This window comes from Peromyscus eremicus, chromosome 14, assembly GCF_949786415.1.
Source record: "Peromyscus eremicus chromosome 14, PerEre_H2_v1, whole genome shotgun sequence".
Classification (NCBI taxonomy): domain Eukaryota; kingdom Metazoa; phylum Chordata; class Mammalia; order Rodentia; family Cricetidae; genus Peromyscus; species Peromyscus eremicus.
The window spans coordinates 58,739,031-58,762,181 of record NC_081430.1 but is presented as its reverse complement, the minus strand read 5'-3'; the positions used below and the strand labels follow the sequence as shown (position 1 = coordinate 58,762,181).

The following is a 23,151-nucleotide window of genomic DNA, read 5'->3' as shown; positions in this document are numbered from 1 at the left end:
GTTCCACTGAACTGTCATTGTGCCTGCCCATGCCCATCTATTTCCCAGTAATTGTCAGCAACACTGGGATGTGGTCCAATGTCTTGCTGCCATCTGCGGCTGCCTGAGGGGTTCTTCCAGCTAACTACACTTGGGTGAAACTAGGATTCTTCACTGATGAAAATAATTTTGAGACAAGCTAATATCAGAGACAGCTAGAATTTAAGAGGAAATTTTAACATATATTTAAGCATGGGGATTAATAGGCACTCAGGAAAAGCTCAAGGCTCAGGCAAGTGTGGGTGTTGACCTCTCAGGAGAATTATGCTCAAGTGTCTTTTTAATACTTGGCTTCAGTGGCTTCTAGAGTTACATTCCAGAGGGTGCTGAAGAAATTAAATAAGATAGTAGGGTGGGTCCTGGGGTACGTTGGGTAAGATGACAACTGATAGGCTAAAAACCATATGCTGCTAAGGTGGCAAGCAGTTAAGACGTTTCTACCATAAGCCGAAGTTTTTAGTCTGGTCTGTGAGATTCCCAGAACAATTTAGTTTCATATGTAGAAAGGGTGTGAAGCAGCTGGGTGGTGGTGCACACCTTTAGTCCCAGCACTCAAGAGGCAGAGACAGGCAGATTTCTGAGTTCAAGGCCAGCCTGGTCTACAGAGTGGATTCCAGGACAACTAGAGCTACACAGAGAAACCTTGTCTTGAAAATCCCCACAAAAGGGGGCAGAGAGAGAGAGAAAGGAAGGGTGTGAGGTCATATAGATGCTTAGGTCTTTGTTTATTTTAATATGCATTGGTGTTTGCCTGCATGTATGTCTGTGTGAAGGTGTCAGAAGCTCTGGAACTGGAGCTGCAGACAGTTGTGAGCTGCCATGTGGGTGCTGGGAATTGAACCCAGAAGAGCAGTCAGTGTTCTTAACCACTGAGCCACCTCTCCAGCCTGATGCTTAAGTCTTAAGCATGGCTCATTTTCACCTTTTTTTTAGATTTTATTTTTATGTGTATGAGTGTTTGAATGTATGTTTGTGTACCATGTACATGTAGTGCCCGAGGGGTCAGATCCCCTGGGACTGGAGTTACCGATGATGAGCTGTTGTGTGTGTGCTGGGAATTGAACCCTAGTTCTCTGGAAGAGCAGCGTTCTTAACTGCTGAACCCTCTCTCCAGCCGTCATTTTAACATTCTTATCTGATATATCTCTATATACAAGGAATATTGTCTCTGCAGGCAAACTTCACAGCAAATGCTGTTAATTGTTTTGAAGTTCTTAACTCCACTGGTGAAAGACTTCCATTAGATCCCAGAGTGAAGGCTCCCTTTCCCTTCTCATGCCCCTTTAGTTTTCTCTATTTCTATGCTGCCTCATGATGACCACAGCCCTATCCACTCAGGACCCCACTTGTTTCCTTTTTAGATTTTGTTTGTTTAATTGTTAATATAAGGTCTCACTGTGCAGCTCTGGCTCCCCTAGAACTTGCTCTGTAGACCAGGCTGGCCTCAAACTCAAGAGTTCCACCTGCCTCTGCCTCCTGAGTGCTAGGATTAAAGGTGTGTGCCACCAGGCCCAGAATTTGTGTTTTTAATTTTGTTTATGTATCTGTGTGATGGGATGTGCACGTGCATGAAATGCCTGTGCAGACCAGAAGAGGATGTCAGATCCCCTGGAGCTTAAGTTCTAGGCCATTGTGAGCAGCCTGATATGGGTTCGAGGAACTGGTCAGCCCTTTGCAAGCAGGGCAATACAGCATCCTTAACCACTGAGCCATCTCTGCAGTCTCCTCCCTCCTTGTCCCCATCAACCCACTCTTCATGGGCTCGCTCAGTTTTGTTCTAACAGTTCTTGGTTGTAGGTGTCCTGTCACGGTCACTGGTCCCACCCCTCCTTCACACCACAGTCAGAATTGATGCAAACAAGACCGGGTGGGACTCTCAGGAAGCTCCTGGTGCCTCCTATTATCTTTGGGCCACAGTCGAGTGCTTTGGCCTACTAGACCACATGATTTGGCCCCTCCTTATCTCTTCCTGCCACTCAAGTGGCCAAACCTTTGCCACATACAGGGGTCTATCCCTCCAATTCCTGACTAAGGAGCTTTCTCTGTCCTGGAAGTAATAGGAAGGACATCAGCAAGGATTTGGGGAGCAAAAGAGATGATAGGGTCAGGCATACAGAAGGGCTTTGCTTCTGTTTCACATTTACTCAGTTTGTGTTTGCCTACATGTATGCATGTGCACCACATGCATGATTGGTGCCCTCAGAGATCAGATAGAGGTATGGGATCTCCTGGAACTGGAGTTACAGATGGTTGTGACTCACCTTGTGAGTGCTGGGAATAAAACCTGGGTCCTCTGCAAGAGCAACCAATGCTCTGAACGACTGAGCCATCTCTCCAGCTCCCAGAGGATTCTCTCCTCTAGTTTGGAACTGGACCCAGGATCCCTGCAAACGTTCTGACCCTGGGCTACATCCCCAGCCAGAGTTAGTTTTGGAACAAGGCCTCACTGTGTAGACCAAACCTGACTCAGACTTGAGCTCCTCCTATCCCTGCCTCAGAAATGCTAGGATTATAAGTGAATCCTTCCACTTCCTGTGTGAGCTTCATGATTGTTTGAGTTGTTTGGAGGGTTTTTTTGGGGGGTGGGGAGTGGTAAGTAGGAAGTGGTAGAAGGTCGAGAGACAGGGTTTTCTATGTATTCCAGACTGGCCTCAAACTTGAGACCCTTCTGCTTCCGGCTCAGGGATCAGAGCTGTGGGTCCCGTCCCATTTTTCCTATGTGTGAGGGTGCATGTGTACATGTATGCATGTGAGTGGGTACATCTGTGTGGGTGAGAGTGCACATGTATTTTTTTTTTCAAGTTTGTGGGTGAGTGTGCACATGTATACAAGTTTATGTAGAGTACTAAGGTTGATATTGAAAATTATTTTCAATCACTCTCCCACCTTATTTATCCAGTCAGGGTCTCTCAGTCAAACTCAGAGCTTATTGATGTAAATAATCTTGCTAGCCAGTTTATTCAGAGATCCCATCTGTGGTGGTTTGAATAAGAATGCTTAGTCACCGGGAAGTGGCACTAATTGAAAGGATTAGAAGGATTAAGAGGTGTGGCCTTGCTGGAGGAAGTATGTCACTGGGGTGGACTGTGAAGTTTCAAAAGCCCATGCCAAGGCCAGAGTCTCTCTCTTTCTGCCTATGGGTCAGGATGTAATTAATTCTCGGCTACTGCTGAATCTGCCTGCATGTCACCATGCTACCTGCCATGATAATGGTCTAACCTCTGAAACTGTAAGCAAGCCCCCAATGGAAGGCTTTATCTTATAATAGTTGCCTTGGTCATGGTGTCTCTTCACAGTAACAGAACAGTGACTAAGACACCATCCTTGCCTTCCCAAACTGACTTAAGGCTGGCCTCCGTGCTCACTGCAGTTCCAGGGGTTGCTGGAGATCTGAGTTCATCGTTACACAACAAGTGCTTTAACCACTGAGCCGTCTCCCCGGGCTGTTTGAAACGTATCTCTCTACATATCCCTGGCTGGCAAAGAACTCACTGTGTAGACCAGGTTAGCCTTGAACTCACAGCGATCCACCTGCTACCTGGAAGGCTGAGGTAGGAGGGTAGCAAGTTCACAGTCGGCTGGAGCTATTGTTCCTTTAAAGCCAGTGTTGGCAGCTGACATCCTTCCTCAAAATGAAAACGAAAAGAGAGCTGGGCCTAGCTTGCCTAGCATAGCTTGTAGAAAACCTTGGGTTCAGTTCCCAGTGTGGAAACCAAAAGGCCAAAAATAAAAAGCAAAATTCTCCTTTTTAGCATAGAGACCCTAACAGCTTGAAGCTTGATTTGTGAAGCTTGCTACAAACAATTAAAGCACCAACTAATGGTCCTGGCACCCAACACAAATGGCCTGTCTTAGGGAAAACAGTGTAAGAGTACTACCTCAGCCGGGTGGTGGTGGCGAACGCCTTTAATCCCAGCACTTGGGAGGCAGAGGCAGTCGGATCTCTGTGAGTTCGAGGCCAGCCTGGTCTACAAAGTGAGATCCAGGAAAGGCGCAAAGCTACACAGAGAAACCCTGTCTTGAAAAACCAAAAAAGAAAAAAAAAAAAAAAAAGAGTACTACCTCAGGCAGCTACAGTGGTGCCTGGTCTACATAGCAAATGAGGAACATGCCCGACTCCATTTTAAAGGCAGGAGCCATTATGTTGTATTTTTTCAAAGTTTTTTTGTTTTGTTTTGTTTTGTTTTTCAAGACAGGGTTTCTCTGTGTAGCTTTGTGCCTTTCCTGGATCTCGCTCTGTAGACCAGGCTGGCCTCGAACTCACAAAGATCCGCCTGCCTCTGCCTCCCGAGTGCCGGGATTAAAGGCCTGTGCCACCACCGCCCGGCATCAAAGTTTTTATATTTATTTATTTTTGGTTTTTCGAGACAGGATTTCTCTGTGTATCTTTGGTTGTCCTGGATCTCAGTAGACCAGGCTGGCCTAGATCTCACAGAGATCCTCCTGCCTCTGGAGTGCTGGGACTAAAGGAGTGGGCCACCACACCCAGCTAAAAGTTTTTATTTATTGTGAGAGTTGAGTTACTGCTTCCTAGAACCTGACCTTCCCCAATTCATGACCCTGATTTGTTTTTGAGAATACCCTCACCCTCCCTGGCCCTCTCACCTTTCCCTAATCACATGGTGGGTGACCATATGATTTTTTTTTTAAGTTTTCTTGTATTTCCTTATTGCACCATTGTCTCCCTTCTGTAAAACTATTGGTGATTTTACTCTTTAAAAGAGGCCCAAGAGGTAGATTTGGGGCTGCTCTCTTTTTTTTTTTTTTTTTTTTTTTTTTTTTTTTTTTTTTTTTTTGGTTTTTCCAGATAGGGTTTCTCTGTGTAGCTTTGCGCCTTTCCTGGAACTCACTTGGTAGTCCAGGCTGGCCTCGAACTCACAGAGATCCGCCTGGCTCTGCCTCCCGAGTGCTGGGATTAAAGGCGTGCGCCACCACCGCCCGGCTGGGGCTGCTCTCTTAACCCAACTTCGGAGGCAGTCGCTGGCCAGCTCTTGGGTGCACCGCAATAAAAATCAAGCTTGCTTCAAATTTGGCTCAAATTATGGTAGTTGGTCTTATTCTCGCCGTTGGGATTAACACAAATCACCCACAGCTGCAAAGTGAGATCCTGTATCAAAAAGTAAAAAAACCTATTACCTCAACATAGTAAGCTGTTTGTATTCAAGTATCATATCCACTCAAGTGGTCCAGAGAGCAAGGCTTCCAACTGTATAAAAGGACCTCATTCCTTCTGGGTGTGTGTGTCTGGTGGTGGTGGTGGGGGCGATTCTCTTCCTTTCTCTGAGAATTTGCCTGCTGAGTTTTTGTCCACAGTGGCTACTTTTTTTTCTTTTTCCTAATCTTTTTTTTTTTTTTAAATTCTTTAATTATGTATATAGTATTCTGCCTGCATGTATGTGTGCAGGCCAGAAGAAGGCATCAGATCTCATTATAGATGGTGATGAGCCACCATGTGGTTGCTGGGAATTGAACTCAGGACCTCTGGAAGAGCAGCCAGTGCTCTTAACCTCTGAGCCATCTCTCCAGCCCATCTTTTTCCTAATCTTAATGATTGTGTTTTCCAGGAAATGATACAGAAATAGAAAGAAATAGGAGTGGGGGGTCACCCAAAGGAAAGGTGTATGAAAAGCCTATACTAAAGAAAAAGAAACAAACAAGGAAGACATTACAGTTTTTTGGGTTTTTTTTTAGACTCTCTGTGTGTGTGTGTGTGTGTGTGTGTGTGTGTGTGTGTGTGTGTGTGTGTATACTAGCCCTGTAGACCAAACTGGCCTCAAACTCAGATATCTCCCCACCTCTGCCTAATGATGTGATTAAAGTATGCGCCACTGCCCAGCAGAAATTACCTTTTGGGTCACCTTAATCACCCAAAGTAAGTTCATATGGATACTAAGGATGCTTCAAAAATCAGGACAGGTTTTTGTTGTTTTCAATGAGTTGGAAGTGTTTTGACTGCGTGTATGTCCCTGGTGCCCCAGAGACCATTAGAGGACATTGTGTCTCCTAGAATTGGAGTTATGGGTGGTTGTGCGCTGCCTTACATGCGTACTCGGTACCACTAAGTGCTCTGAACCGCTGGGCCGTCTCTCCAGCCCTTTACACTTATTTTTACATTGTGTGCGTGAATGGGCACGTGGGTGTCACAGCGCTGAGGGTTGATTCTTTTTCCGCCATGTGGCTTCAAGGTATCAAACTTAAGCGCCTTTGCTGGATGAGTCATCTCTCCGGCCCCCAAATTACAACAGGTTAACAGGGTAGCATGGGTTGGTTAACTAACTCCCTAACAGAACGACTCTGAAGCTTGAGGGTGGCGGGTTTTGGTAAAAAGAGGACCACCCACCCCGCCCTAGGCACTACGGACGGATTTAGAGAATCCACCATGCACTGCCCACAGTAAGGCTTCAGTACAGGCCCCAGCAGGAACGGCCACGCACGGGACCTGCCAGCGGGAGGCCCGGCCGCTCCAGCAAGCAGACCCTCGGTTCCGGGAGGCACCCTCCCATCGGGGAGGAAGCTGGGCCGCCCGGCCGCGGGCCTGCGTCTGGGGAGCCCAAGACGGGCGCCCTTTGCCGCTCAGGCACCAAACGCAGCACTCAGCACACACCGCTGCAAATCCCGAGTGCGCCCGGGAGAGCCCGGAGGCTCGCACAGCGCGCGCGTTCACAACAGAACGTCCCTTCCGCAGACACCTAGGAGACGAGCCCGGGCCAGAGCGCTCCCCGGGCGCCTCTCAGGCGCATGCGCCGCATGGCGCGCCCGGCGGCGCGCGCGCCCCACGAGCCGCGCGACTCGCCGAGAACGCCGGACCACGCATGTGCAGAGCACCTGGCTGGGGAGGAGGGGCTTGCCTTCGTCCCGCGCGCTCCCGGTGGAGGGGCGGGGCGCTGTCAGGGCGCAGGCGCGGGCGCGCGGCCGCAGCGACGGTTGGGGAGGGTTCTTCCGGAAGGTTCGGGAGGCTTCTGGAAAAAGCTCCGCGCGCTGGGCGGGCCCGCCGCTATATAAGGCAGGCGCGGGGGGCGGCGCGCCAGTTGCTTCAGTGTGGTGGTGCAGCCGGTCACGTTCCGTGCGTGGTCACTCCGCAAAGGTGAGGGCCCTGTCTGCGGGGCTTCGTGGGGCTGCGGGGTGCGAGCCTGCGGGGTGCGGGCGGGCCGGCGGGGTGCGGGCCTGCGGGGTGCGGGCGGGCCGGCGGGGTGCGAGCCTGCGGGGTGCGGGCGGGCCGGCCGGCGGGGCCGCCTTCCGAGTCCCTCAGCCCGCGGAGGTGGGCCGCCATTGCCAGACCCTAGGCCCAGGCCCAGGCCCAGGATGCGGCCGCCGCCGCTGAGAGGAAGAGTCGGGCGCGAGGCGAGCGTTCGGCCCCCGCCTCCTGCGTCGGCCACCGCGGCTCTCGGCGGGGCTCCGGAGGCGCCATAGCGGAGGGCGGTGGGGGAGGGCGGCCGTTGGGGACGGCGTGCGTGGAGCCGCTCGGGTCCGAACGTCTTCCCGGAGTTGCGCACATGCGCCTCGTAATTACCGCATTCTGAAATGAGGTCATCCCTTTGTCATCCAGCCTCCCCTTCTCGCCTTTTCCTGTGTGGCCCCTTTCTTAAGACAAAATCGAGTTCTTCAAATCAATTTATAGAGTGGGTATTAATTAGTACGGTTGCAGACCGACCGTGAGGCTTTAAAGTCGCCCTGTGCTCTTCCTAGATGCCTGAGGAAACCCAGACCCAAGACCAACCCATGGAGGAGGAGGAGGTCGAGACTTTCGCCTTTCAGGCAGAAATCGCCCAGTTGATGTCCTTGATCATCAATACTTTCTATTCAAACAAAGAGATCTTTCTGAGGGAGCTGATTTCAAATTCATCCGATGTAAGTGTATCCTTGGGGAATTAGGTTTCGGTTCAGTAAAAAGATTTCACCTTGGCTTTATGCTTGACGTTTTTCGTGTTTTCTTAATAGGCTCTGGACAAGATCAGATATGAGAGTCTGACGGACCCTAGTAAACTAGACTCTGGGAAGGAGCTGCACATTAATCTTATTCCCAACAAACAAGATCGAACCCTTACTATTGTGGATACCGGAATTGGAATGACCAAGGCTGACCTGATCAATAACCTTGGTACTATTGCCAAGTCTGGTACCAAAGCCTTTATGGAGGCTTTGCAGGCTGGTGCAGATATCTCTATGATTGGCCAGTTTGGTGTTGGTTTTTACTCTGCATATTTGGTTGCTGAGAAAGTGACTGTGATCACCAAACATAATGATGATGAGCAGTATGCCTGGGAATCCTCAGCAGGGGGCTCATTCACAGTGAGGACTGACACAGGTAGGCAAAAGCCAGAATTTTTGCGGAGATTGGGGTGGGGTGGGGTGGGGTGGGGTGGGGGTTGCGGTGTTTGCCTGACTAGGTTTAGTCAAGTGGTTGAGAATAGGTGGAAGAATTGTAAAGAGTTCAGAAGTAGTCTGTGATACCTAGTTTAGTCCTCTGACAAAATTGTTAGAGGGTGAATTTGAGGAGCTGGGTTGCTGGAGGAAATACAAAAATTGTATGTATAGGTAATGTTTGCTCAGTAGTAGTGCAAACTGTGGGGGCCTTTGCATGTGTAGTGAAGGTGAGCTGTCTGGGGTTCAGGAGCAGAGTGAAGACACACTAATAATGATTTCACTTCCCCTCACGCCTCCAGCAAGTACTGAGGTTACAGACTATTTTAATACTGTCTCAGCCATTGAGGAGGCCATTACCTTTTTCCGTTCCCTAGGTGAACCAATGGGCCGTGGAACAAAGGTTATCTTACACCTGAAAGAAGACCAAACTGAGTATTTGGAGGAACGGAGAATAAAGGAGATTGTGAAGAAACATTCTCAGTTTATTGGCTATCCCATTACTCTCTTTGTAAGTTTTCCTTTCAACTTCAGAGTAAATTGAAATAACTAAAGTGCTAGGTTTTGTTTTGTTTCTCTATGTAACAGCTGTGGCCGCTCGCTCTGTAGACCGGGCTGACCTCAAACTCGGAAAGAGATCCACCTGCCTCTGCCTCAAGTGCTGGGATTAAAGGCGTGTGCCAACATGGCTGGCCAAAATCCTAGTTTTTTGTTCTTTAATATTTGTTATGTATACCAGTGTTCTGCCTGCATGTATGCCTGCACACCAGAAGGCATCAGATCTCATTATCGATGGTTGTGAGCCACCATGTGGTTGCTGGGAATTGAACTCAGGACCCCTGGAAGAACAGCCAGTGCTCTTAACCTGAGCCATCTCTCCAGCCTAAAAATCCTAGTTCTTAAAAGTAATGGTAAATCTAGTGTTTACTAGAAGTAGTGTGAAGCCTGTTTGGAACCAGTTTGTTAGGTCTGTATATTCTGAAAAGGGCTGTTGTTGAAAGTATAGACAATACTGATGGGAAAAAAGCCTTTGGTTATGTAATGCCTGCTGGGTTTATTTTGATTTATTTATATTTCATTCCTTAGCTGTATCCTTTAGTTGTATAATGCAGACATTGAAGTGACTTCTTTTTTTGAAGGTGGAGAAGGAACGTGATAAGGAAGTCAGTGATGATGAAGCTGAAGAAAAAGAAGATAAAGAGGAAGAGAAAGAAAAAGAAGAAAAGGAGTCGGAGGACAAGCCTGAAATAGAAGATGTTGGTTCTGATGAAGAAGAAGAAAAGAAGGATGGTGACAAGAAGAAGAAGAAGATAAGAGAAAAGTACATTGATCAAGAGGAACTCAACAAAACAAAGCCTATTTGGACCAGAAATCCTGATGACATTACTAATGAAGAATATGGAGAATTTTACAAGAGCTTAACCAACGATTGGGAAGAACATTTGGCAGTGAAGGTAAGTGACTACTGCATGCTTTAAAGCTAGTCTGCAGTTTATCAGGTTGGATTATCTTTACACCCACTCACCTATAGAATGTGCACTTAAAAGTGTTTCATTTTATTGCAGCATTTTTCTGTTGAAGGACAGTTGGAATTCCGGGCCCTTCTTTTTGTCCCAAGACGTGCTCCTTTTGATCTGTTTGAAAACAGAAAGAAAAAGAACAACATCAAGTTGTATGTGCGCAGAGTTTTCATCATGGATAACTGTGAGGAGTTAATCCCTGAGTATCTGAGTAAGTATGAGTGGGAAGAATAAGCAATATTAACAACAGTCAAGAAAATGGATCCTATTCTGGGGTCTGTATTGGTTTAGGGGGTGCTGAGGATGTAACCTGTTGGCAGAGTTCTTGCCTAACTTGAGGCTCTGGGTTCAGTCCCCTGGAGATAAAAGATGATGCATTACAGTGTTTAAAAATGATTAGTTATCTTTGGTCTTCTTTTCCTACCCAGATTTCATTAGAGGAGTGGTGGATTCTGAGGATCTTCCTCTAAATATTTCCCGTGAAATGTTGCAGCAAAGCAAAATTTTGAAAGTTATCAGGAAGAATTTGGTCAAGAAATGTTTAGAACTATTTACTGAACTGGCAGAAGATAAAGAAAACTACAAAAAGTTTTATGAGCAGTTCTCAAAAAACATAAAGGTTGGTGTTGACACATTTTCCTGTTACTGGCAGTTTTCAAACTAGCTTTGGTTTCTGGTGGTTGGTTTTTGAGACAAGTGTTTTGTTTGTTTTTTTTTGTTTGGTTTTTTGTTTTTGTTTTTGTTTTTTTGAGGAAAGGGTTTCTCTGTAACAACTTTGGCTGTCCTGGAACTCACTTTGTAGACCAGGTTGGCCTTGAACTCACAGGGATCCTTCTGCCTCTGGCTCCTGAGTGTTGGGATTAAAGGCTGGCCTCAAACTTTGATGCCTCTGCCTCCCAAGTGTTTGGATAAAAGACTGATTCTATCTGTAAACGTGGGAAATGTTCATGTGCCTTATGGTTTGTTCCAGCTTGGAATTCATGAAGACTCTCAAAATCGGAAGAAGCTTTCAGAGCTGTTGCGGTACTACACATCTGCTTCTGGAGATGAGATGGTGTCTCTCAAGGACTATTGCACCAGAATGAAGGAAAACCAGAAGCACATCTACTTTATCACAGGTGATGGTGTTTTCTCTACCTGTGTGATGCTGAGGACAGCATTTTTGTAAGCAAGAGTGTCCAATCTAGTTACACTTTACACTTAAGCCTGTAGCTAGGTAGAAAAGTTGAATGCATGAAACCATTTCTTAAAGTAACTTTACAATATATTTCTCAGGTGAGACCAAGGACCAAGTTGCTAACTCGGCCTTTGTGGAACGTCTCCGAAAGCATGGCTTAGAAGTCATCTATATGATTGAGCCCATTGATGAGTATTGTGTGCAACAGCTGAAAGAATTTGAGGGTAAGACCTTGGTGTCAGTTACCAAAGAAGGACTGGAACTCCCAGAAGATGAAGAGGAGAAAAAGAAACAGGAAGAGAAGAAGACAAAATTTGAAAACCTCTGCAAAATTATGAAAGATATTTTGGAGAAAAAGGTTGAAAAGGTAAGTGAATGTTTCCCTGTGTTCCTATCACTAACCTGCTACTTGGTCCTTTTATCTTAGAAGAAAAAAATAGTTTGGATTACATAACTGCTGATTGGTGCCTACACTTGCAAATATTAGCATTTTTGCTAAGTTTTTATAGGCCTTAGTCATCACTTGGTGTGTTTTTGTTTTTAAATAGGTGGTTGTATCAAACCGATTGGTGACATCCCCATGCTGTATTGTCACGAGCACATACGGGTGGACAGCAAACATGGAGAGAATCATGAAAGCTCAAGCCCTCAGAGACAACTCAACAATGGGTTACATGGCAGCAAAGAAGCACCTGGAGATAAACCCTGATCACTCCATTATTGAAACCCTACGGCAAAAGGCGGAGGCTGACAAGAATGACAAGTCTGTGAAGGATCTGGTCATCTTGCTGTATGAAACTGCACTCCTGTCTTCTGGCTTCAGTCTGGAAGATCCCCAGACACATGCTAACAGGATCTACAGGATGATCAAGCTTGGTCTAGGTAAGCTGCAGACTACATGTTAGAAGGAAACATGTCAAATGGGTTGTTCATTATGAGCTATTTGAGACAATAATTGGATTATTGCTCATGGAAGACCTCAGCTATGTAAGGGGTAAATGAATAGTGTCCTTTCCTTTGTTTTGAGATAGTCACATTAGCCCAGACTTAGCCTCAGATAGTTGAGAGTAGCCTTGGACTAATTCTGCTGCCTCTACCTCATAAATGCTGAGGTTTACAGGCATGTACTTGACCTGCCCAGTATGAATGAGGTTCCTGGGGTTTTTTGGTTTTGTATTTTTTTAATGCTTAGTCTAAAGCAAGTCATTTGAGGCTGGCATTAACAACTGCAACACTTTTATTTTCAAAACAAGGTATTGATGAAGATGATCCCACCGTGGATGATACCAGTGCTGCTGTAACTGAAGAGATGCCACCCCTGGAAGGAGATGACGACACATCACGCATGGAAGAAGTAGACTAAACTTCACCAGAACTCTGTTTGATGCTTACTTTCATTCCTTCTCTGATAATATATTTTCCAGGATTTTTGTTTATTTTTGTTAACATTTAAAACATCTGTGGCATGTAAACTAAGGGGAAGATAAAATTTCTTTCTACTTGTGATACTGTGATACTATAGGTTTAATTCAACAGGTTGGTAGAACGTTTGTTGTAAGACGTAATGTAACCTATTAACTTTGTGGTCTGAAGTGTTTAGCTGTTGAGAAGCTGGATTCCTTAGTAGACCAAATAATTTGTCACTTGGAAGTATTCTGAGATTTAGCTTCATGTTTAAAAGGAAAAAAAAAAATTAAGATGGCTTAAGTTTCATCTTAAAATTTTTCATCCCCTGTAGTCATTCTGCATGTTCTAGTCTTAGAAGAACACAAGCTAAAACAAGAATTCCCCATGTGGCTTGTTTTCCAAAGTACTGAGAACAAAACCCTATGCTTCCCTAGGTCTTGTAACCCAGCAAGTCTTCTGAATGGAAATATAGTGCTCGGTAATATTCTACTTTAAAAGGTAAATACAGATGAGATTAAAAAAAAAAAACAGGTGTGAAATGTTTTGTTTTTTTAAATAAGAGGTGGCTGCTTATTAGCTCCATAGAAGGTCTGGGCCCAGTGGAATGTAGATGATTTAATACCGTCTGGCCTCTGTATTGAGGTCCTCTTTATTTTTTCTTACTCTACCATGTCCAAATGTTGACAGACTAAGCTGTAACTAACCAGCCTTATTTTTTGGGGGGGTGGGGGGATGATGTCCAGTATTTTTGGCATCATGCAGAATTGAACTGGGATTCCTGTATGCTGGGCAAGAGTTCCTCTACTAAGGTAAAGCCTTAATAGTTTTTTTTGCTGGAACTGGTAGTGTTTGGGCATTTGTGTTCTATATTCTAAAATTGGGCATTTGTGTCCAAATTCCTTTCCAAATCTCAGATATCTTACTAGAATCTTAACTATGTAGCTTAGTGGTAGAAGGTGGTTGAAGACATTTAAGCAATAAAGAACTGGTTTAGGAGTCAGGCAGTGGTAACGCACACCTTTAATCCCAGCACTTGGGAGGCGGAAGCAGGCGGATCTCGGAGTTTGAGGCCAGCCTGGTCTACAGAATGAGTTCCAGGAAAGGCACCAAAACTACAGAGAAACCCTGTCTTGAAAAAACAAAGAAAAAAAAAAAACTGGTTTAGGAAGAGGTAGCCAGGGTGCAACGGGGTTCAGTGTTAAAACCAGCAAAGTTTTACAGGGAAATCTGCTCCCTTGAGTGTGACAACCTGGATGGTGCAGCTAGCCTCTGGTGCACGTGGGATGTGCAAGATCCTAATTTCATCAGTACCACACAAACAGCCCTGGACATAGAATGGCAAAGTCAAAGTGGTGGCAGTACATCAAATAGGATCCTGATCAGAATGCATGGGTAAGGGAGGGGGTAGTGGTAGTGTAGGAGGCACTAAGATGTTAAATACTTGGAAAGCTCCAAGGTGGTGGTTCTCAACTTGGGGGTTAGAACGGCGGTTGTCTAAGACCATCAGAAAACACAGATAAAGGAAAAATTGCAGTTCTAAAGTAGCAACAAAAATAATATAGTTGAGGATCACCACAACATGGAGTGTATTAAAGGGTCACAGCATTAGGAAGGTTGAGAACCACTGCTCTAAGGCTTGGTTACTGAGTCAGGATTACGAAAGCCTAGTGTTCAAACTCTAAAGTCAGTCCAAAGCCTTTGAGATACTTAGTTGCTTACTAAGCAAAGTGATACCAGTTGGAAGAGTTGGGTGTCAGACGGTACAAATACACAACCCTTATAAAGACAAAAGCCAAATACTATAGGATCCTACTATAGAGCTAAGAGTTCCACCATGAAGAGGCAGAGGAAGTAGTCCTACATAGGTTCAAATAACCCAGGGCTGGCTAGCAGGTGGTAGTAGTCTAGCATGCATGAAGTCCTGGTTCCATCCCTTCAAAGTACAGGCAGGATTAGGACTTCAAGGCCAGCTTAAACTGCATGAGACCTTGTCTCGAGCAATGGGAAGGTTGAAGTCTAGTTCAAAGTGGAGTTGGATGATGGCGGTGGCTACACAATGTGAATATACTCACAACAGTAGTTAAAACAGTAAAAAGGTGGAGGCAACTGAACAACCTCATGTCCACTGGCCCAATTACACTTACAGGATTGTTGTAGGGTTTCTGTTGCTATGAAACACCATGACCAACTTGGGGAGAAAAGGGTTTATTTACCTTACACCTCCACAGCCCTGTTAATCATCAAAGGAAGTCAAGATGGGAAGGAATCTGGAGGCCGAGGCCATGGAAGGGCTTCTGTCTCAGCCCTTTACTCCCTTTCTCGTCATGGCTTGCTTAGTCTGCTTATAGAACCCAGAACCACCAGCCAGGAGCAGCACCACCCAGAATGGGCTGGGCCCTCCCCCTTCTATCCTTAAGAAAATGCCCTGTAGGCATGCATACAGCCCCATCTTAGCCCCCCCCCCCTTTTTTTTTAACCCCCAACCTCTACCCCTGAGACATCTCTAGCTGTCTTGAAACTCTAGACCAGGCTGGCCTGGAAGTCAAAAATACCTGCTTGCCTCTGCTGGGATTAAAGACATGCAGACATACACCACATGGCCTGGCTCTGGAGGCCTTTTTTTTTAATTAAAAAAAATTTAAGGGTTTACTTTATAATACCAAGTTATAGACTACCATTTTGTAAGAGCCAGCAGCATGAACTTAAGCAGCTAGTCATCACGTCCACAATCAAGAGCGGAGATGAATGAATGCACCCATTTGCCCATTTTCTTGAGCTGACCATTTTCTTCTGTCTATATAGTAAGCAAATATGTGTGCTTGCATAGGAATGATGATGCCCACAATAGGCTGGGTCCATATCAATAAGACAACCCTTCACAGACATGCCCCGGTACTAATCTGATTAAAACAGTTACTGAAATGAGATCCCCCCGCCCCCCAGAGGCCTTAGTTGAGGTTCCCTCCTCTCAGATGACTCAAACTTTTGTCAAGTTGACACAAGACTAGCCAGCACAGGGGTTTCCTTTGAGTTTGACACAGGGTCTTAACAGCCAAGGCTAACCTGAACTTCCCATGGCTAAAATTGTCTTTGAGCTCTTCTTCCAAGTGTGGCATTACAAGTGTACCCCATCATTCCCTGCTCTGGGTGTGTGTCTAGTCTTGAGGATTAAATGTAGGATCTCATGCATTTTAGGCAAGTGCTCTATCACTGAGCTGAGGCATATCCATAGCTTCTCTTGTTTCTTGGGTTTTTTTTTTTTTTTGGTTTTTTTTTTTTTTTTTAATATGGAACGCTTCACGAATTTGCTTGTCATCCTTGCACAGGGGCCATGCTAATCTCCGTATCGTTCCAGTTTTAGTATATGTGCTGCTGAAGCGAGCAGGGTTTTGGTTTTTTGAGACAGGGTTTCTCTGTGTAGCCCTGGCTGTCCTGGAACTCTCTGTAGACCAGGCTGACCTGGAACTCACAGAAATCTGCCTGCCTCTGCATCCCAAGTGCTGGGACTAAAGGTGTACTCCACCACGGCTGGGACCATAGTTTATTTTTTCTTGTGAGATCTCCATGTAGCCCAGGCTGTCTTGGAACTTGCTATATAACTGGTCTCACCACTCTGAGAGATCTTCCCTCAGTGTTTAGGATTACAGGGATGAGCCACCATTCCAATTCACACAAGTATTTTGCAAACTTTTATCACCCACAAACAGCATCCCTGATTGAGTGAGCACTAACTTGGTTGACATGGCCTCTCTGCCTCTGCATTCCAGCTTAACACTCCATTGTCTGCCTCTGTTTAGATGCCACTCTCTTGAGAAAATCTTTTTGTGACATATGCCTCTGAATGTTCTTGTGTTCTCTCCCTCCCTCCCTCCGGTGCTGGGGATGTTACCCAGTACCTCTCACATTGTAGGGTAGCCTCTACCACTGCACTACACCCCCAGGCTACCCATACCTTCGTTGCACACTGTAATGGAATGACTGGTAGCTGCAGGTCAGCCTGCCTCTCCTGTCTGCTGCAAGGAAAGGTGTGGACAGAAATTCTTCACTGCTGGCTTGGTGCACAAGGCAGGTGCCTGATCCATATTTGTGGGATGAATAACTGATAAATACAACGGATACTTTGCCTTTGTGCCCAAGGGCAATTCATTTACATGCTTTTGTATCATTTAGGAAGCTTTGTTCCCCCTGTCTAAGGGTTCTGGATGTGCTCAGACCTTTAAAGAATGATTCGCAGAGTTGTCTTCCATGGGAAGGAACATCACCTCCTTGGGAAGAACATTCCAGGAAGCTGCGCTTCTGGTGAGTCACTGTGTATTAATAGCAACACCAAAATCTGAACAAAGATTAGTAAGTTACTGCAGAGCCAAGAAGCTGAACTGACTGTCTGCCAAGTGTTGGCCTGCAGCATGCTTCACCTTCCCATAAAAGCTCTTCAAAGCCTTGACACTTGACCAATGGGAGTTCTAGGACTGGAGAGGTCGATGAGGAGACTGGCCAGCTTGAACGTGGTAAGCACTCTCCATTCTCTGCCTTAGATTACATTCCTAAAGCTAGCCACCAAGGTCTAGTCCCTTATTTGTCCACTTCCTCCTCTTGAGGCTGACCACCAAGGTCCAGCTGTCAAAGTATTGAAGTCCAGCAATCAAAAGCCCCTTTGAAGCCAGCTGGTGGTAGTGCATGCCTATAATCCCAGCACTCAGGATGCAGAGGCAGGAGGATCTCTGAGTTCAAGGCCAGCCTGGTCTGCAGAGCGAGTTCCAGGACAGCCAAGACTACATAGAAAAACCCTGTCTCAACAAACAAACAAAAACAACAACAAAAAACTCTTTGGTTCACCTAATTAAATGCCCAATCAAAATATCCTAGCCCATTCTAACACAGACCTCCCCTTTCTCTCTTCTTAAAAATGACACTACCGGGCAGTGGTGGCACTCGCCTTTAATCCCAGCACTCGGGGGGCAGAGCCAGGCAGATCTCTGTGAGTTCGAGGCCAGCCTGGTCTACAATCCAGGACAGGCACCAAAACTACACAGAGAAACCCTGTCTCAAAAAACAAAAAACAAAAAACAAAAAAAAAAAAAAAGAAAGAAAGAAAAATGACACCTGCAATGTCATTTGCTTCTGTTTTCTGCCTGAGTCAGAAATCAGCCACTTTAACTTTTCTTCCCCTCTCAGTAAGGTGCTCTCAGGGCTGGAGAGAAGGCTCAGCGGTTAAGATCACTGTCTGCCCTTCCAGAGCATCTGGGTTCAATTTCCAGCACCCACATTGTGGCTCATGACCATTTATAATGGGCCCTGATGCCTCCGACTTCTGGCATGCAGGCAGACATGCAGATAGAGCACTCATACAAAAGTAAATAAATCTTTTAAAAAAAGAAAAGAAATGTGAAAACAGGTGTTTGAGTGTGTTTGTGCCTAATCCGGGGCCTAGGAGGGAACCCCAGTGTGGAGGGTCTACGCCAGTTGAACCACTTGTTTAAGATTTAAAAGATTCTTAATTGTGAATGTGTGTGTGTGGAGTGAGGGTCGAGCACGTGATGAGAAACAATGGGAAATCGGAAGACATGGAGTTCCAGGCAGTTGTGAGTTGCCTGATGTGAGTATCAAAGCCAAGTCCTCTGCAAAAAGTATGTGCCCGTTTACCTTCTGTCTGCTCGCTGGTTGGTTTTTGCTTGTTTTGACACAGGCCTTTATGGAGCCCCAGCTGGCCGCTAACTCCCTGAGTAACTAAGATGACACTGAACCCTGTTCTTCCTGCTTCTGCTTCCCAAGCGCCAGGATTATAGGCCTGGGCCATTTTGGTGTTTTGTTTTTAAGGCAGCATCCACTATATAGCCCTGACTGGCCTTGACATCACTGTGTAGCCCAGGTTAACCTAAAATTCATGGTGATAACATCCTTCTGCCTCAGTCTCCAAGTGCTGCGATTACATGCTACCACACCAGACAGACAATGCATTAAACGCATTGTATTTATTTTTCATTTAAATTATAGTGTGTGTGTGTGTGTGTATGTGTGTGTACATGTGCCATGTGTGGAGGTCAGAGGACAACTTTCAGGGGTCCATTCTCTTCTTCCATCATGTGGGTTCCAGAGACAAACTTAGGTCCAGTTGTCAGGCTTGGCAGCAAGTACCATTATGTGTTGAGATCTCGCACCAGCTCCAGGAAGTGCATTTCAAGTTGACGTCCGGTGGATGGGCTTAGTGGAGGGGTGCCTTTAACACCAGCCTTCAGGAACCAGAGTCAGGCGGATCTCTGTGAGTTTGAGACCAGCCTAATCTACATAATGAGATCCAGATCAGCCATGCAGGACTACATAGTGAGACCCGGTCTCAAAACCAAAAAGAAAGCACCAAACTAAACATAAAATGATCTAAGTCTGACAACAAGTATCCTCTGTCCTTCTGAAGGTGTGAACCTTCCCTTGGGCATCAGTTTGGCACAGCTGAGAAGTTACAGTGCTTCCCCTGAGAGAACTGGCCTGAACTAGAGACATTTTGCCTGCTTGATCTTAGGAGAAAGGTAGAGAAATGTTGGCATGGGAAGTTTAAAAATACCTAACTGTCCCCAACCAGACAGACCTGGTAATTGTATTGTCAGAAACTAAAGGGAGCACAGCGATCCTGAGCAACACTGGAGACACAACCAAGAGGCACGCAGAGGCTTTGGTCTCCTCTCTTCTAACACCGGGGAAACTGAGGCAGGAAGATGTGGAGTTTGAGGCCAGTCTGGGATATATAATGAGACCCTGTCCCAAAGGGAAATGAAACAGAATAAAGCAACTGCCCAAGAAGAAAAGAAATGTAAGGGTTGGAGTTGTAACTCTGTTGGTAGAGTGCTTACACAGTGTGCCCAGTCCCCAGCACTGTCGGAACAGGGTCCAAGAATGGAGTCGTCCAAGGGGAATTCTGAGTGCTTGTGAGAAAACAAGACAAGAGTCTGCTGACCTCGGTTTCCTCCAAACACTGAATTGTTCGTGGACTGTGTTTGCATGCCCCTCCCAGGTGTATCGGATCGGAGTGAGTTCACTTCAGGTTATTGGTTACAACTGTCTATTGGTATTGTTTCTGTGCCTCTGTGGGAAAACGTGTTTTCACCAGGTGCAGCTGTCCTTGTTATTATATACAGGTTGAGCTCATGAGACCTTTGCTCAGGTGACCTCTCTTCAAATTGGCTACTGCATGAGACTTTAGTCCACCTCATTTTTAGGCTCCACTCTCCCAGGTCCCACCACCAACCAAAGTGGTAAACATAGCACCTCATAAAATGGTCTATGCCTATAATCCCAGCACTCGGGAGTGGAGACAGGAGAATCAGAAGTGCCTGGTCATCTTGGGCCACATAGTGAGTTGAAGGCCAACCAGGGCTGCATAAGATCCAAGAGCCTATTTCAAAAAAATATATATATATAAAAAAAAGAATAGACATTGCTCTGCTGGGCGGTGGTGGCGCACGCCTTTAATCCCAGCACTTGGGAGGCAGAGGGCAGGCAAATCTCAGTGAGTTTGAGACCAGCCTGGTCTACAAAGCGAGTTCCAGGACACCCAGGACTATTACACAGAGAAACCCTGTCTCAAAAAAACAAAACAAAACAAAACAAAAACCGAAAACAAAACAAAACAAAAAAATTACTGGGGCTGGAGAGATTGCTCGGTGTTAAGTGCTGTGGCTGGTCTCCCAGTGGACCAGGGTTTGATTCCCAGCACCCACTTGGTGCCTCACAACTGTAAACTCTATTTCTAGAGGATCTGATGTCCTCTTCTGGCCTCCATAGGCACCAGGCACATACAAGTTGTGCAAAACAGCCATACACGTAAAATAAAAGTGGATATTAAAAATACCAATAATTGGTCAAAGAGCCCCCCAAAGCCCTTCAAACACGTGAGCTGTTGCCACTGCTCTTGGTGCCCACCGTAACTAGCTAGGAAGGCCCTGTTGCTTGCAGGACAGAGATCCAGCTGGAGCTCAGCTGAAAGGAGAGAACAGCCGCCCGAGGTTCCTCAGCACTGGCCGCGGCACGCTCCAACAGCAACCTCAGGCGGCGTGTGCCCCCGGTGCAGCGGTAGTGTGAAGGTTACGGGGTGACCACTTCCTGAGCGGATCTAAGGTGTACTCTGCAGGAGAGACTGCATCCCCGGGACTGTGGACCTGCCAAAATCCCAGTGCTTCTCAACCTTCCTGATGCTGCGTGCGACCCTTTAATGCAGTTTCTCATGCGGTGACCCCAAACGTAAAATTAATTTTTGTATTTCGTAACTGTAATTTTGCTACTGCTGTGAATTATAATGTAGCTATCTGATATGCAGGGTATCTGATATGCCACCTCTGTGAAACAGGCCCAAAGGGGTCAGGACCCACAGGTTAAGAACCGGTGGCTTATGCGTTCATAGGCCCCAGGAAGAACCTGGATGCTAAATGGACTTACCAAACTTTGTGCTTATATCATAGATTAGTGCTGCTTTCAACCTTAGCCAGCTAACTCTCCTGCTGTGGGCAGCAGGGCAGACTCATAACTGGTCAAAGTGCTGAGAAGAAGCGATTGTCGGGGCTCAGCCCTAAGTAGGACATCTCTATCCACACCCCCAAGGTCGGGAAATATGGAAGAGGGGCAGAAAGAGCCTAAGAGCTGGAGGTGGGGAAGAGCGCTGTGAAATAGTCTTCTGCACTGGACACAGCAGTTGCACTTAAGGACGAAACCCTGACAAGGTCAAGTCCAAAAGCTTAGTTAACAGTCCGGCTGGCAGCACGAGGTAAACTCAGCTCAGAAAAGTGGGGGACATGAAAGGGGTAGGTGGACATGTTGAGGGGTGCCAAAGGAAGTAGGAGTAGGGGTGGCTAAGACGTTGTATGCACAAATGAGATTGTCGAAGAATAAATGAGGGTTGGGGATTTAGCTCAGTGGTCCTAGCAAGCACAAGGCCCTGGGTTCGGTCCTCACCTCGAAAAAAACAGAATAAATGAGACGCAGAAGAGAGAGAGAACATAAATGTAAGGCAGCTAGTATGTTAGTCGACGGAGAGGTGGAGCTTGTGCTTGGCCTATGCATGGTGCTAGCTGGAGCTCCAGCATGGAAAGCGGAAAGAGTGGGCTTCCTCAGCAGTCAGGAACACTTGACGCTCTTGCAGAAGACGTGGGTTCAGTTCCCGGCATCCACATGGTGGCTCACAACCATCTAACTCCAGTTGCAGGGATTCCCGACACCCTCTCTGGCATCAGTGGGACTGTGGTATGCAGGGACATGGGCAGAACACCCATATACATAAAATAAATTTAAAATAACGATAATCTTTAAGAAGAAGAAAGAAACACACGCGTACCCAATACCAGTTGTAGCCTGCAAGTGCGTTGACCTGTAGCTTGAGGGGTGTTGGACTGCAGCTAGTCTGGTGGGCGAAGTGGGCTCACCAAATGGGCGTTATTGGCTGTAGGTCCCCAGTTTCTTGCTTAGAGATCCAGTTCCACAAGGGACCTTTTATGTTCCTTAACAGTCCACGCTTTTCTGTTGTTGTTGTTGTTTTTCAAGACAGGGTTTCTCTGGGTAGCCCTGGCTGTCCTAGAACTCATTCTGTCGTCCAGGCTGGCCTCGAACTCACAGAGATTCGCCTGTCTCTGCCTCCTAAGTGCTGGGATTAAAGACATATGCCACCACGGCCCAGCAATAGTCCACTCTTATTTCCTGAGGTGTTTGTTGTGGAGACAGGGTCTCATGTAGCTCAGGCTGGCCTTGAACTCACTAAGTAGTCAAGGATGACCTTTAGCTCCTGATCCTCCTGCCTCTACCTCTTGGGCACTGGGATTACAAGTGTGAGCCAGCATACATGGCTCCCTTAACTCTAGAGGTCCCCTCCCCGCTTAGGTCCTCCCTTGAGCTCCACCTACGTCTGATTTCACCTGTGTGGCTTTCCATTGTGTATTTCCGAGGCGCCCAAGGGCGGGAGAGACAAGAAACTAGCCAAGCTCCCTCCTTCCCTTCAGTTAATGAGTTATTCTCTCATCTTGTCCCACCTTTTCCTTAATGCCTCTCCATCCTCATATGTACATAGGTGGAGTACTGGGAACCGCCTTCAAATGCATGGGTGATCAAGGATGTCCTTTCTCATCCATCTGCCCTGGGAGTTCAAGGTGGCTCCACAATTAGGATTCAAAGTCCCCCGGCCTGCTGGGAGATGACAGTGTAGGAGTCAGATAGTAACACGTATACAGCTTCTGCAGACTGCAGAGGGGCAGCCTAACACCTCAGTGTCCCACACTTCGAAGAGCTGTGGATGGCTGGGGGGTTGGGGTGTGTGTGGCCCGGTGAATTGGCTATGAGAGGCGCTAGAGTGGCAGTGTGGGACAAAATCCTCAGCTGGAGGGGAGAGCCAACTGTGTGGATGATGTTCTGGGGCACCAAAGTCTTGGCTTTTACAAAGGCCTCTCTGGTCTAAGTGCAGCCTGGTAGAGCACCTCAAACCCAAGGAAGGGACAGCTCTGAGGAGCCCTGTGGCTGTGAGCATCAGGCTGTCCCAGGATGAGTGGGATGGCTCATGGAGCATGGGGCAGGCAGACAGCAGGACTCTGGACACTGTGAACTAAGGGCGGGGTGGTGGGAGCTGGGGTTTAGGGCCTATGGTCCTGGGTGAACCCAGGAACATGCACATTGGGT

General features: G+C 46.7%; 1 protein-coding gene, 1 long non-coding RNA gene and 1 other non-coding gene across 3 annotated transcripts; 1 reads left to right on the top strand and 2 right to left on the bottom strand.

Annotated features, from left to right (window-relative positions):
* Positions 1–6,981: 6,981 nt before the first annotated feature.
* On the top strand, positions 6,982–12,603 carry Hsp90aa1 (heat shock protein 90 alpha family class A member 1). Its single transcript, XM_059279258.1, has 11 exons — positions 6,982–7,123; positions 7,726–7,887; positions 7,978–8,344; positions 8,778–8,911; positions 9,540–9,854; positions 9,966–10,131; positions 10,349–10,539; positions 10,891–11,038; positions 11,196–11,464; positions 11,646–11,979; positions 12,351–12,603. Exons 2-11 carry the CDS (start codon positions 7,726–7,728, stop codon positions 12,458–12,460), a joined length of 2,196 nt encoding a protein of 731 aa, XP_059135241.1. The 5' UTR covers positions 6,982–7,123; the 3' UTR covers positions 12,461–12,603.
* A 3,182-nt stretch (positions 12,604–15,785) lies between these two features.
* Positions 15,786–15,889, bottom strand: LOC131924707 (U6 spliceosomal RNA). Its single transcript, XR_009383007.1, has one exon. It is a non-coding gene; the product is annotated as a U6 spliceosomal RNA (small nuclear RNA).
* Positions 15,890–21,489: 5,600 nt separating this feature from the next.
* LOC131924113 (uncharacterized) lies at positions 21,490–23,147 on the bottom strand. The gene is made up of 2 exons (XR_009382785.1): positions 22,953–23,147; positions 21,490–22,662 (listed from the first exon to the last, which is right to left on the bottom strand). It is a non-coding gene; the product is annotated as an uncharacterized LOC131924113 (long non-coding RNA).
* Between the last annotated feature and the right edge of the window lie 4 nt (positions 23,148–23,151).